This window comes from Aquila chrysaetos, chromosome Z, assembly GCF_900496995.4.
Source record: "Aquila chrysaetos chrysaetos chromosome Z, bAquChr1.4, whole genome shotgun sequence".
Lineage (NCBI taxonomy): Eukaryota > Metazoa > Chordata > Aves > Accipitriformes > Accipitridae > Aquila > Aquila chrysaetos.
Window position 1 is genome coordinate 61,303,462 of NC_044030.1, and position 14,332 is coordinate 61,317,793.

A 14,332-nucleotide genomic window follows, 5' to 3' on the forward strand; every position below is an offset into this window, starting at 1 on the left:
CATTTGCACATCTGCCTGTTTTGATGCAACATTTGGCTAATAACTACAAACACTGGAAAACACTGGATGAGTTAAAGTGCAAGAGTCTCAGGCTCCCATCAGAAAACAACAACTAACACTAAGGCAAGAAAAACAGACCTCTTGATCTACCAGTTTCACTGTGAATCACTTACTGACTTGGCTACAAGAGGGATGGTGTTTCCTTTCCAGTGAAATTCAGACTGCGTGGCAAGAAGGAAATATTTTATTCATCACTTTTAAGCTTCTTTGAATCCTACACAAAAATGTTTTCAAAAAGGCTACATAATCCACAGATTAATAAGTGCTCTTTGGAAATAACATTTTGTGGCAGAAAATGTACTTCTGAAACTAATTTCTAATACTGAATATGTGTTTGTCAAATCTTGTAATTGATAGAACTGTATTCATTAACACTTCACACATCTGTTTCTTAGACAGAGGGGTAATCTAGTCACGAGTAGAGTAAGAATAGGTTGACAAATAAGCATAAAAACTTCCCACTTATCTAGCATAAATTTGCTCCAATTCCATCAATGTTCTTCAGCTCTCTGAATCATAATTCTAAAGAGAACATGCACAGTAGAACAAGTAAACCTCAAAAAATTGGATACAGTAAAGAACAAACCCTGCATAAGTTAAAACAACCTTCTTCTTACAGAGACCGTCTCTGAGCACTGCCTGTTCTCTCTTCTTTCTCTTCCATATAAAATTGTGGTAGGAATCAAATTCCCTTAAAATTGGCCATATAATGGAGGAAAATAAGCATGTTCTGTATAATTGGTGCCATCCACATGTTCCTCTGCCATCTTAAGAGATGTTATGATGCAACGTTTCATCAAATTTTACACAAAAAACATTGTGGCACTTGATCAACATCCTTTTTTATAAAGTGGTGTTTGTACACATGGTCATCAATTTTTTTAAAACCAATCTAAATTTTATGAGAAGTCCATATATTGTGCTACTTAGTTCTAGGATGAACCTGTTGCTTTTTAAAAAAAGTTTCCAGGTTACAATTTGTAACAGAATTGTAATTTGTACTGCTTTTTCCCTCATAATAAAATGCTGGTTTGTTTTGTGATGTAAAAAGTATTTCAAAAGATGTAAATAAGTTAAAATCAAACAAAGTTTTTCATTAGTTTTAAGATACGAAATTTATGCTAAAGCTTCCACAGCACAAAGGCATATTTTTGTACATCTCATTTTAATCACATGCAGAACACGAACATGAGTTCAAATTTTAGACTATTGTCAGACTATTCAGTTAATAAATACTAGCAGAACTGCTGATTTTTAACACTGTGCACTCCGCACTGCATGCAAAAGCATCAAAGTCACAGCTGCAGTTGAAGCAGTCCACTACTCATTTAAAGGAAACGTCTCACCTGACACATACTCTTTACCTCCCCTATGCTTTATCAAGAACTGAACCCAGTAAACAGAAAAAAACCCAACAAAATCAAGTTTAGATTGCTGTGGAAGAAAAGTGACAATGATTGTGGTTTACTGCAGGTAGCTTACATAATGTGCCAACCTTTTTTGTATGTTTTGTACCAAGTTCTGAAACAAAAGGAAACATTCATAAAATGTATGTGCAGAGAAATGTATATAAGCTATATTTTTGTTAGAATTGTAATAGAACCTTACTTACTTCTGTCATAGCTAAGGCAGGCTGCTGTGTATTAAAATGCTGCATTGTGTATATTTGAAGAATGGTGTTTCTGGTGAAGTATGTTTATTCATTCTTTCTTATTATCTATTGCAACATTCTTCAATGGATTTTTATTCAGACAAGTCAAACCTCTGTTTTTTTTATACTGTAAACTGTTTGCTTTTACCATTCCTTTATTTAGAACTAGTGCTCTCGGTGGTTGTATCTTAACTATTCTGATGACTGAACACTCACTGTAGCTTGCATTAGAGAAAAAAATTTCACAAGATTCAAAGCTTTGTCATCTTAATTTAATTTGTTAAATACAGCAACACTGTAAGACCACATCCATGTAAAACATTTCAATTCATTATTTTTGTCACACTTCTGTCACAAGGAAGAAAATGTGAATGGTGGAAGGAACCTAAGAAATAAAGTTCAGCCTCAGTTCTGGTTCACAAGTTAAGGCGTTAATGTGGAATCAGTATATTTGTTGCAAGAACCTGTGTTTCTTCCCACAGTCAGAGACTAAGCAAAAAAAGTAGTTTGTGTGAAGATATGTCCTCTTTAATCATCATCTGCCAGCTATGTCAGATCTCCTAAACTCTAACCTGTCCAGTTAACTAACAGCTGCTTGTTTCATGCTATTGTCAGTGCACACATATGTAAAACAGCCACCTCAGAATGGTACAAGTAATAAGGGTAGATCTGATAAAGATATTTACTTTCATGATGTGAACATACAGAATTCTGCACTACTGTGAGTTGGAAAAAGCAATTTAAAAGGACATAAGGTAGAAGTAAAAATTCTCATCTGGTCACCCTAATTCTGCTCACTGCATTTCCCAGCAGCAAGCGACAAACTCTTACTTACTAGGAGTAGGCTAGTATAGCCTTACTGTGTTCACTGTTATGCTTAAAAGTTCATTTGTAAAACAAAGAACTCGATTTAATGCTTTCCACTCAACCATCTTTGAAGGAAGAGACCCTTGGGAGATCTATTACCAAGGGAGTGTATCTGAGAACCACGGCACTTCTGATAGATATAAATATTTATACATGCATGTAGGACTCTTTAAGGCTGAATTACATCCCTGTAAAATGCACAGGGAGTTTTGTGACTAGAACTGTTCAGTTAAATAGGTCTGTTTCTCTACCAGGTATTCACTCAAAAGCAGTCACATAAAAATGAAATAGTCATTCTCATGGTATAGGAAGAAGAGATAATAAAAAGATAATGGTCCTTCTCTCTAGTTGTAACTGATGGTAGCAGTAGCCTCTCCAAAACAACTAAGTTTTATAAGCTTTTGCTGTAAAGTTTTAGTAACAATGTGTAAACACACACTTTATGTACAGCTAAACAGTTATTTTTCAATTGAAACAAGGGAAACAGAGCCAAAGAGAACCTGATCTCGCCAGCTTGTACTGGGGTAGCCAAAAATGCAACACTTGCTGATGAAGATAGGCTGAAACAGTGCAGTCTGACAGGCAGAAAGGCTTAACATGCCTTCCTCCTCCAAGTTCAATACCATACACCCAAAGGTACGTTATCGTTAGCTGCAATGCAAACACTTTTCCTATGCTGGTCTATTGAATAGAGCAAAGAACATGCAGCTCAAGATTTAACACTGACTTAACCTTCCTGGATTGAAGGGAGAGGGTAATTTAACACCTCTCCATCTCTTCTGTGTTTTTCAAAGATGGCATTTTGAGCTCTACACTCAAATAAGATTAGTTGTAAAGTTGACTGAAGTGGGGAAAAAAATATAACTCAAAATTTTACTGTTCCTCTGCCCTGCCTTCCAGGGAAGATTATGGTCAGACTCAAGAGGCAAAGCTTGGCTTCTGTGTGGTAGGGGCAAGGCAAGTGCCCACAGCGGCTGGGGGAAACAAGTCTAAAAGGCTCCTTGGTTTCTTCTAGGAAGCTTGAGCTTCCTCCTTTTGCTTCTGCTCTTGTCAGGATCTGCTTAGTCCTTTGTTTTAATAGCACTTAACTGCAGCCACTGGTTCCTAAATCTGGAATTACAGCCCTGTAGTCCCCTGTACTGGAAACAGTTCTCTGATTCAAAGGGAAGAGATGGCACTGAAAAGTTGCATGACACTTACTCCTAACTGTTTAAGTGCTGGATCTTCTGAGTAGACCTGAGGACAGCAGCACCGGCTTCTACATGGCTTTACAACCACTAAGTTCCCAAACTCCCCGCTTCCCTAGCTCTCCTCTGTTGGAATGGTAACTTACCACTCATTATCTCGTCCTCCCTCCCACTTTCTTTGTATCAGTTCTGGGTTTAACTTTGCCTTTTTTCTTCTTTTGGGTTTTTGTTGCTTTGGTTTGCAGTTTTTGTTTCAGTTTGGGGTTATTTTCCTACTCCTGTTTATCTTGCAGATTACTGTTGCTATCTGCAGCTTGAAAAAGGCATTGTGTACTTAGAGGCTTCTTACTTTTAAACTCTAAAATACTATTTATCCTTACAAACTTGGTGCAGATTCCTCTGCAGTCAAACTTCAGCTAATGTACTCATCCGACAGAAGTGTTTTGCTAGTATTGAACACATCAACTGCTCCTCCTTAAGAAAGTATTTTACATCCTGAAAATCCATGGTAAGGCCAGTGCTTTTTATTAGATACAAATTAATTTGATGAATGCATTATGGAAAAGACTAAGCTAAACCAATCACACTTCATGCTAGACATGGTAATGGTGCTGTATAAACTCCAGTAGTGTAGGTTAACCCACGGTAAAACTGCAACTACTGCAAGCAAGGAGTATCTATATAACTTGTTTTGCCAAAAATTAAAACCTGACAGACCAGTGTTGCCTACTTTTCTTTCTTGCTCTTACCCTTGGTGCAGGATAGAATTTTTGCATTTGAAGTTACTATTTGAGAACTGTTTCTTTTGGGTTTTTTGTAGATACATAAATCTGAGCCATCGGCAACTACAGTTTAGCTTCAAGAAACAAGTTACATAAAGCAGGAAGCCTCAGGGGTTTTTTCTGTGCCTCGTTTCTGCACATAACACTGTGGAATGCCCCCAACTGCTTTAGTTATGATCTGTCTAAGGATTTTCACAGATCTTGATTTTGACATCCACCCATGATATTCTTAAACATTAGGAATAATATTAGAAACTATTTAATGAGTTGATCGTTATCTTCAGGCTTTCAAGAGAACACCACTTCCGCTGACAGAGTAAGCCAAGTAAGTTTCAACAAGCAAAATTCTCCTTTGAGAAGAGTAGTAGCAACTAATAAAAAATCCAATACAATACATGACATTAAGCGTAAACCTTACTGGTTGTCCCATTCCCAGGAGCTCAGACTTTCCTTTACACTCACATTTAACACACATCCAGGTTACACATATGTAGCCTGTATTTGAGCAATTTAAAATTTGACCTGCAAATCACCATTTCGCGCCAATTTTTGAAACAGTGTTAAACTGCGGAGTCTAGATTCTCGTTCACCATCCTTCCACAAGATAACGAGGTGGTCAGCAGAGCATGTAGCCAGTCCCAGTTCACCAAAGTACAGGAACATCTGCAATGAAACAATTACTATTACCACGATGCTCACATGAGATTGTCAGCTTGCTTAAATATTCAGTGTACAGCTGGACTAAACAAATACATGTGTCTGAAATGGTTCTGCTTGAACATAGGTATGCAAAATTACAATGTATACTTTCTATATGTTTGAGATGTCATAAAATCCCTACATGAAAAGAACTTTTTAAAACAGCACTTCACACAGGAAGATCTCAGTTTAGAAAGAGCAGTAAAGCCTTACAGGTAGGGAAGCTAAGGTACAGAATATTGAAGAAACTTGTTCTAAGTCAGCAGTAGAAGAGTGAGTGACTTGTGTGAACTCTGATCTCCTGATTTCTTAGGAATAGAAGCCACTGTTCTGTTCACTTGGGTACACTGTCCCCTTCCCACACAGCACCACAAGCTACCATCACCAGGCCTGGAAGGATCAAAGAGTAATCAGCATGTGCCTGGTCACACATAGGAAGCCAAATCAGCAAGAACTGCAACAAAGAAGAAAAGTACAGCAGCACTGAAGGGCTTATGCGAGAGCAATGGAGCTGACAAGCCATGTAGTCATTCCTGACTTCAGAGGCCTGCACAAGGTTGCCTAAAACTAGCCACTAATTGCAGTTCAACACAACAGCCAATGGAAGCAGGTCACATGATGCCACTATGGCATGCTTGCAGTGTCCTGACTCTTCACCTTGTTGAAGGGATCTGCCCAGGGGAAGCATTCAGGCCAAAGACTGTGCTACAGCCAACCTGCTCTGGGAACAGCCACTTACTGGCTATGTGGCTCTGGCCAAGCCCACATCTTTGACCATCACATTTCATCACTACACAACATTTCCAGCCTCAACTGCTCCAGTCTGCCCAGAGTTTAAAAATGGAATTTTCCGTACATAGAACGTTGCAGGAAATCACATCCACCATCATCTCAGTTATTCCTTGGCTCTGCAGCATCCCAGCAAAGCCCCTACATATGCGTCTCACCTTCTTTCCTGTGTCTCTTGCTGAATTACACACTATGTCCTCTTTCTTAGAGAGCAACTCTCCGTATTGATAATAGGGCCTCTTTCAACAGTTGTTCAGAAAGAAAGATAGTAGAGAGGGGCAGAAAGCCTTGCAGAAATCCCTGTAGCAGAAAGGTTCACCTTAGCTACTAGTGAAAAGCTTTCAGCTTTCGGCAGTAGCAGTTCTGAAATCCAGTCAGTCTCATGAATACCTGTGAGCAAAACTACTGCAGAACCATACCGCTCCTCTCTACCTGCCCTTCCCCCTGCTCCTGCCAAGAATGTGTATAAAAGTCCACTGTAAGAAAGTGATTTGTTACTCCAACAGGTTTGTCAAATGCAAAAAGGTATGGAGGGAAAATGCCATTTAAAACAAAACATACGCTATTAGGCCGACAGAAGCATGGAATGGTACCTGATTGTCGTGGTTTAACCCCAGCCAGCAACTAAGCACCACGCAGCCGCTCACTTATTCCCTCCCACCCAGTGGGATGGGGGAGAGAGTTGGGAAAAAAAAAGGAAAACCCGTGGGTTGAGATAAGAACAGTTTAATAGAACAGAAAGGAAGAAACTAATAATGATAATAACAACAATAATAAAATTACAATAATAACAATAATAATAATAAAGGATTGGAACATTCAAGTGATGCACAATGCAAATGTTTACCACCTGCCGACCAACGCCCAGTGAATTCCTGAGCGGTGATCCCCCCAGCCACACTCCCCCCAGTTGATATACTGGACATGATGTCACATGGTATGGAATACCCCTTGGCCAGTTCGGGTCAGTTGTCCTGGCTGTGTCCCCTCCCAACTTCTTGTGGCGCTCCAGCCTTCCTTCTGGCTGGGCATGAGAAGCTGAAAAATCCTTGACTTAGTTTAAACATTACTTAGCAACAACTGAAAACATCAGTTTTCATACTGAACCCAAAACACAGCACTATACCAGCTACTAGGAAGACAATTAACTCTATCCTAGCTGAAACCAGGACACTGATCCAAAATTAAAAGACCTCCTTAAGGCCCACAGCACAGGTGGCTAAGAAATTCCTGAATGTGTTGTTTTATATGAGTCCTTGTTTAGATTGCAAACTTAAGATGAAATCTGGAACAAACAGGCAGTTCCCAGCTCTGTTTGCAGTCTATAAGGAAACCCAATACCCCACCAGATTATCTGTAGCATGTATGTATATACATAAACACACAATCCTCCACCATCAGTGAGTGTTTGAGTTCTCATTAGAACATCAAGTCAGTATGTATTGTTGTTTTCACACTGCACTAAATATACCACATGATCAGTGTGTTCCCAGCCTCCAGAGCCAGATAGTCAAAAGCTACAACTGTTTAAGAAACACTGCCAAAATTACATTAGTAAGTGAAATTCACTTTTTTTCTTATTCTTACTAAAGCTGACCTACCTGCACAGCTGATGAATGACCAATCAAATCACCAACCAGCTCCAAGAAATACACAGGTGTATTCTCCTGCGTCTTCTTTGCAGCTTGGTTTGCCTGCTTGTTTGCCCTTCCAAATCCCCACATGTTGAAAAACCCTGGAAAAAAAAAAAAAAAATCTTTTATTTTGGCAAAAATCACAAATACAATTTATTTCCTCTAGCTAAAGAGAGAACTACAGGAGTCACTCGAAATCTAAAAGCAGGACAGTCTGCATGAAAAATGACAGAAGCATTGTACTGCACAGTATTTCTACATCTAGATTATTCATCCTGAAGGGAAGGAAACATAGCTACTTTCTCTTTTATCCTTACTAGAGGTAATTTAGCAAACATGTTGAATTACTCACCTGGATGAGACAATACACAGATTTAGCAAGAAATCCAAGGACTGCCTAAATGAACTAACTGAACAAATGTAGATGCAGGACAGTGATGTTCACCTTTGCTCTGTCCTCCTAAACTGTTACTTGTGCAAAGAGGAGAGAAATAACGCGCCAGTCCCTGTGTGTCCTGCGCTAAGGCATTAGAGTGCTGGCATACAGGTAACAAGCAAGTTTCTGATGCTGAATTGCCTGGTTTTATACTGCCCACTGGCTTTCTCCTTCAGATTTAAAACTATCAGCCAAACTGGAGTATAAACGTATTACTCCACGTGTTCCATTTAGATTGCGAGAAAATATACATCTGTGCCACAGCCTCCAGAAGAACTGTGTAATAATATTGACAGAAGTAAGAAAGTTGGGTTCTGTACACAATGCAGTTCAGACTTTCTTCCTGACCTTTCCCTCAGCCCTGTCAGCACACAAAACAAGAAGTGTGCTAGACCATGGCCCTGGTGCACGGGAGATAACTGGAGAGATGAACACCTACTCAGGGGATTCCTCAGAATAAAAACAGAGCAAGTTAGCAGCACTCCACCTATCTCACTGTTGCATATGGTTCCTTTCAAATGTCTCCAATCATAGAAGTTATAAATTTCCAATGTGAAACCAAATACCACTTGTCACAATAAGAAGCAGAAGTGTGTAAATCAGCTGTCACCAGCAACACTGAAGACAGAATACTCCTGAAAAAAAGTGTTTCTAAATCAACCCAGCCTGCTCGCTGGTGGGGTGGTATGAGAAGCAGAAAAGGCCTTGACTCTTGTGTAAGCACTGCTTAGCAATAACTAAGACATCCCTGAATTATCAACACTGTTTCCAGCACAAATCCAAAACATAGCCCCATACTAGCTACTATGAAGAAAATTAACTCTATCCCAGCTAAAACCAGCACCATCCAGAGGTAGCATGTAAGTGAGGTTAGATACAGCCTCAAAGTGAGTACCAATGTCATTCCAAGTTCAAGGAGGAGATGTGGAAAACACATTTTTTGTGCCAGATGCTCATCTGCAAGCTTCTCTTTAGCTTTCTTTACAAGGTCCTGCAACTATTTACTCTTGCATGGTAGAGGATCCAGCACTATTCAGTACAAGAAGTGGATCAAGGTTTGTCAGGAGAGGTCATATTTTTGTTAAACCAGCTGACACAACTGTAAACTCTAAATAAGCTTTATGGCACAGAACTGCTTCAGCTGGACCTTCTAACTTCCCATATCAGATCTTGGAGGGCTCATATATCCATGTCTTCAATTTCCCTCCCACACCTGTTATCAGCTGGTTGAACACGAGACATTACCTCTTCTTACAAAGCCTGTAAACCTCTCTATTCCTATATAGTGAATACGGGGTTTCCCGTTATCCTTTCTAAATGTTCTTTTCACCCCCCAGTAATAGCAGACCTGTTGGAACTGGTTCAGCTGGCAGCTGCTGCTTTTCTCGCAGCTCCCAAATGCGCACACTGCCATCTTCTGAACAGGAGATCAGCTGCCTGTAAAAACAGTTGATAAGCAACACTAGCATGGATATTTATCTGCACAAGTTACCTTGTGTTGCTTCCATAAAAGAGACAGCAAGTGCCTCAGGTTCTGCACAAGTTTGCTAGAACTCTCAAATGTAGCAGGAATTCCAGATGTTCCATACAAAACAAGGTGCATTTGTAGCAGGACAAACTGTAATGGACTACAAGATAGGTGGGGAAAAAAACCCCGTATTTTCAATCCCATTTTAAAAGCACACCACTCCATAAACACAAAAAATGGACTTTGCAAACACTGTTCCACTAACTGGCTTCTGTAAGCTTACTTTCATTAAGGAAAAACATATTTATGAAAAACATATTTTTTCTTATGAAAAAAACGAAAGATACTCCTTTTCATTACATGTTTAGAACCGTACATGCATTTACAAGATCAAGGCCCTAATTTTTACCTTCTGAAAGACTTTTGCTCTATTGAACAAGAGTATAAAGGGATCTAACAACACAACTATTAGAATATATATATGTAGCAAATTGTCCAACTTGGCTGTCAAAATAAGTTCCAGCTAGAAATTTAGCACTAATGAACAAGGCTGGAAGTTACTATTTTTTGTTAAGACAGTTCAACAGTTACCAAATATTTAGTGAAATATTTACCGAATATGCCATAGGCCTTTGCTTTATAGAAGTAAAATGTCATTAAGCTATATTTTCACAACATAGACAAAAGTGCTTTATCAAGTCTGATTTTGAAAATAGCCAAGATATTTTACTCTGAGTCTGTGCATCAAGCATACTGGATTACAGTTTCTTCACACTGAATTACAATGATGCATTTTCAAAAACCAGATCAACAAGCTCTATCTAATAAAAGCAGATCAAACTAAAGATCGAGTCCCTGCCCTAGAAATTAGATGTAGCTTTGCAGACTGTCTCTAGCCACCCTCCAAGTTCTGCATTTCTTTACTGTGTTAACAAAATGTACCATGACTTGTACCTGTTTGGAAGCTTCTCAATGTGTAGTACAGAGGATTCATGAGCAGTTCTCTGGCAGGCAATCACACGCTTCATTTGAAGATTATATACGTATATGCCTTTCCCAACAGCAGCAAACACACACTGGAAAGAAAATTCAATGGAACAACTTACAGGAACAGATACTGAAGGATCACCCTGCGTGGACTTCCAGCAGTACTATGATGTCATCTAGCCCATATTATCTAGCTTGTTTCTGTCCTCATGTTACTGCTTTATCCCAAATATATGGAATCAGCAAGTTATTAAAAAAATATGGATTTTTTGGAGAAAATGAGAGATATCCTCCAATACTCTAAGCAGTTGTTTCATTTCTGTATTTTCATCCTGTACCTTACAGTCTAAGCAGAAACCAAGCATATAAACAATCAACACATTTCTGCAATTAAACATTTATGTTCTTACACTAAAATAACGTTCTGTGTTTTGGCAAACTCTTGTTTTATCAAGAAAGACTGACAATACAGGAAGCTCTTTTGCATTTTTGCCTTTTTTTTAAATTTAACTGAAAGTGTGCAAAGGGGTCTCGCCCAAGAAATTGGGCTCTACTGAGTGTAGAAAAGGAACTCTCTCACAGAAAGGTATTATACAATACTGCAAAGGTCTGGAACCAATTTTGCATTCAGTGCTCTTCAGAAAAGTGCAGGGATTCTGTCTCATAACCATCACGGCCCTAAGAAGCCACAAGCAGTTTAAAAATCATTGGACCTGGACCCTTTCATGACTTGTAATGATTTTAGAGAGGACAAACACACAATCGTGTGTACATACACACGATAAATATTTGGTACCAGAGAAGTGTAAAATGCTTCCATTCAGTACATATTTGGGTTTTTGAACATACCTTGTTTAGGTGATGGTATGCTGGATCTTCTCCCTGAATGGCCTGCTTCCATCTACACAGCCCAAACACTAATGTCTCATAAGCAGTTCACACTACACACTTGTCAACATTTTGTAAGACTGATAACCCAGTGTCTTTGACTAAGATTTCCTATCTATATTCAACGGTGTTTTGACACTGCTCAAAACTTTGTCCAGGTTTTTGTTGGGTTTTGTTTCGGTTTTGGTTTGTTAGGTTTTTTCTTTTCTTATGCACACCTGTGGTTGGAGTTCCCATAGCTCTGAAACTAACCTCAGATAGCACTCTACCAAATCAAGGAAAAAACACTGAGCCCATTTTTATTATTTTCCTAGTTTTGTGTGAGGCTCAATCTGATGGCCTTCCACATCACTCTTCCACTCCTATATCTCAGCCTTTTCTCCTTACAGTCTTCCACCTTGAGACAGGTCTTGAGTTTCATATAGTCTAACAGCTTTGCAAAAGATGCTCTTCACAGATCACACTTTCTAAAAAAAAAAAAAAAAACAAAAAAAACCCCCAAACAAACTAACAAAAAAAAAACCACAAAAAACCCCAAAAATCCACAAAAAAAACCAAAAACCCACAAGCCCTGGCAAAACCCTGGTCATCTCAAACCATCCCAAAAATAACAAATGATGAAGCATAAAATTGTACACCTATCTTAACCAGCAAGTTAAAGACACACTCACACTTGTCAGGACAGCAGATGCACGCCTTAGCACTGTTTCCTAGTATTGCTGAACCTTTACCATCCCATTTGTTTCTGAATGACGTTTTGCCTACAAACTCGGTGTCAAACTAGACAAGTGCATCTTCTCCAATTATCTAACTACCAAGCCTGTTGACAAAGTTTCTAACAGAGAAAACACCTTTTTTTTTTTTTTTTTAAACATGAAGAACAGTGTTCTGCTTTTAGATAGCAAGTAACAAAGTCATACATTTCTTCACCACTTTAAGTAGGAACTTTACAATACATACAGCTCTGCCCTAAAAGCACCTTCTACTGCAGGACATACTGCTAGAACCACCTTTTCTTCCCACCATTCAGAAGTCTCACAATAAATAAAATTCTGCAACAATTCATTTAGTTCAATTCCATGAATGGAAGAAAGTCCTCAACAGCCTCAGATTCAACATTCAGTGTTTTAACTACTTTTGAACTTCCCAGAATTCTTTTCCCCTCCCTTAAAACACTTCTTGTATAGCTTTCAAGCAGGGAGTCAAAATATTCTGAAGCCAAATTATAGAACTTCTCCTGAAGAGGATTGGCTTTTTGGTCCTTCTAGAACTAAGCAGCCACAACAAAACCACTGAAAATCCTACCTTTAGGGACAACTACATCTCTTTCCCCCCATCCCAATGTTTCTCTCTCCAGTGTTTTAGGAATGCTCTTTTCACAAACAGAAAAATGCATCAGGTGACTACCTGGCCCTCAGTCTACATTCAGGCTTCTCCACAGATTTTATTTTGTTATAGCTCATCTCTCTGAAACAATTTCCAGGAATCCCTTTCTTAATCATTCCCCAGCAATGGGCCTACAAACCCCAAAACAAAATCTCACTGTATCCCAACCATGAAACACCTTTTCTTTTGCCACTAACAGTTGGTAACATTTCACAAAAGTAAGTAACAGCCTGAGGATTTTTAGTGTTTCCTGAACAATAACTGGGTTCTGTCTGAGTATTCCGACCAAGAACTCTTAGATTATCTCCAAAGCACGATTATAGTAGACTGGATTTTGGACCCATATATGTGCCCTTTACAATTGAGTATAGCCCATCTGTACAGAAGCAGCAATATTTATTTACTACTAAGCACAGACATATGCCTATTCTTTAATTCACTTCATCGTACGCTCAGCTATAACTGTTCAAAAGGCACATTATTGCGGAAACTGCATTTCCAGAACTAGGGAATATGAAAGATGTATGCCATCAAAACACACACCACCTGTTTACAGTACCACTAGAGAAAAATAAACAACTAATAAATCTTCGTCAGTCAAAAAGAAATGCTGTTGTGACAGTCCATTACGTTAGTTCCCATACCATCGGCATATTACTACCTCCGGTTAGCTCAGTGACCAAAATTTTACATGAAAATTGTTGACTGTGTAACAGTAGCTGTGCAAATTTTAAAGCAGCCTCTCATATTAAAACAAGCTAACTGAAAACACAAAACACTTGGCCTTCTGTGATAAGGTCATGCTAGCTCACTTTAAGTAGTTTACTCTGTTTAAAGCTTTTTACCTCCTCATCAGATGTTAAGTGTTGAACTGAAGTTTCATTTGGGCTTTGGGATAACTTTATTTCCGGCTGTACATCTGGATGGACAGAGGAGTCCCAGAAGTTGCACTCAGATGCCTGCTTTGTCCAGTCAAGCGCATCCCAAACTATTAACTCACCCACATGAGAACCAGTCACAAAAGTCAAGTCTAGAGGGTGAAAAAAAAGACAACCAACCCCACACAGAAATCACATGATATAAAAAAACACACTTCACACAAAGTTACAACCCTAGAAAGTTAAGAGATCCCATTTTTGAGTGAAACTATGTAGAATGTGCAGTATATAACCAACTGGATAAAAACCTCTCCCTTTGAGTAAGTGCTCATTTGATTACCTAGCATAAGTCAGATGAGCAAAAGGAGATAAGCTCTCTCTTGTAAAATTAAAACTAGGACAGAGAATGTTCACCAGCCACAGTGCACAGTACAGTATAGCAAAGGCAAGGAATACCACCAAAAGTATGTACAAGTATTTGAAGTTCATTTGTTGCCTACGTACAAAACTGTTCTATTCCCTGGACAAGCAGGTATATCAGCACCCCTCAGAGACAGCAAAGTATGTCTTTGCCATAAGCAGAAATACTGATCACAAATTAAATGAATGAGTTAATGGCA

At 38.9% G+C, this 14,332-nt stretch overlaps 2 protein-coding genes across 8 annotated transcripts in view; one reads left to right on the forward strand and one right to left on the reverse strand.

Moving 5' to 3' along the window:
* PDE8B (phosphodiesterase 8B) overlaps positions 1–2,133 on the forward strand; it is a 79,321-nt gene extending 77,188 nt beyond the window's left edge. For all 5 annotated transcript variants that reach the window (XM_030003653.2, XM_030003655.2, XM_030003654.2 and 2 more), the window contains exon 22: positions 1–2,133. In XM_030003653.2, coding sequence (XP_029859513.1) covers positions 1–116 — 116 coding nt within the window. In that variant the 3' untranslated portion in view covers positions 117–2,133.
* Positions 1,970–14,332, reverse strand: part of WDR41 (WD repeat domain 41) — a 27,296-nt gene continuing 14,933 nt past the window's right edge. For all 3 annotated transcript variants that reach the window (XM_030003659.2, XM_030003658.2, XM_030003660.2), the window contains 5 exons: positions 13,680–13,864; positions 10,528–10,649; positions 9,454–9,542; positions 7,637–7,770; positions 1,970–5,210 (listed from right to left, as the gene is read on the reverse strand). In XM_030003659.2, coding sequence (XP_029859519.1) covers positions 5,058–5,210; positions 7,637–7,770; positions 9,454–9,542; positions 10,528–10,649; positions 13,680–13,864 — 683 coding nt within the window. In that variant the 3' untranslated portion in view covers positions 1,970–5,057. The remainder of the gene's footprint in view (positions 5,211–7,636; positions 7,771–9,453; positions 9,543–10,527; positions 10,650–13,679; positions 13,865–14,332) is intronic.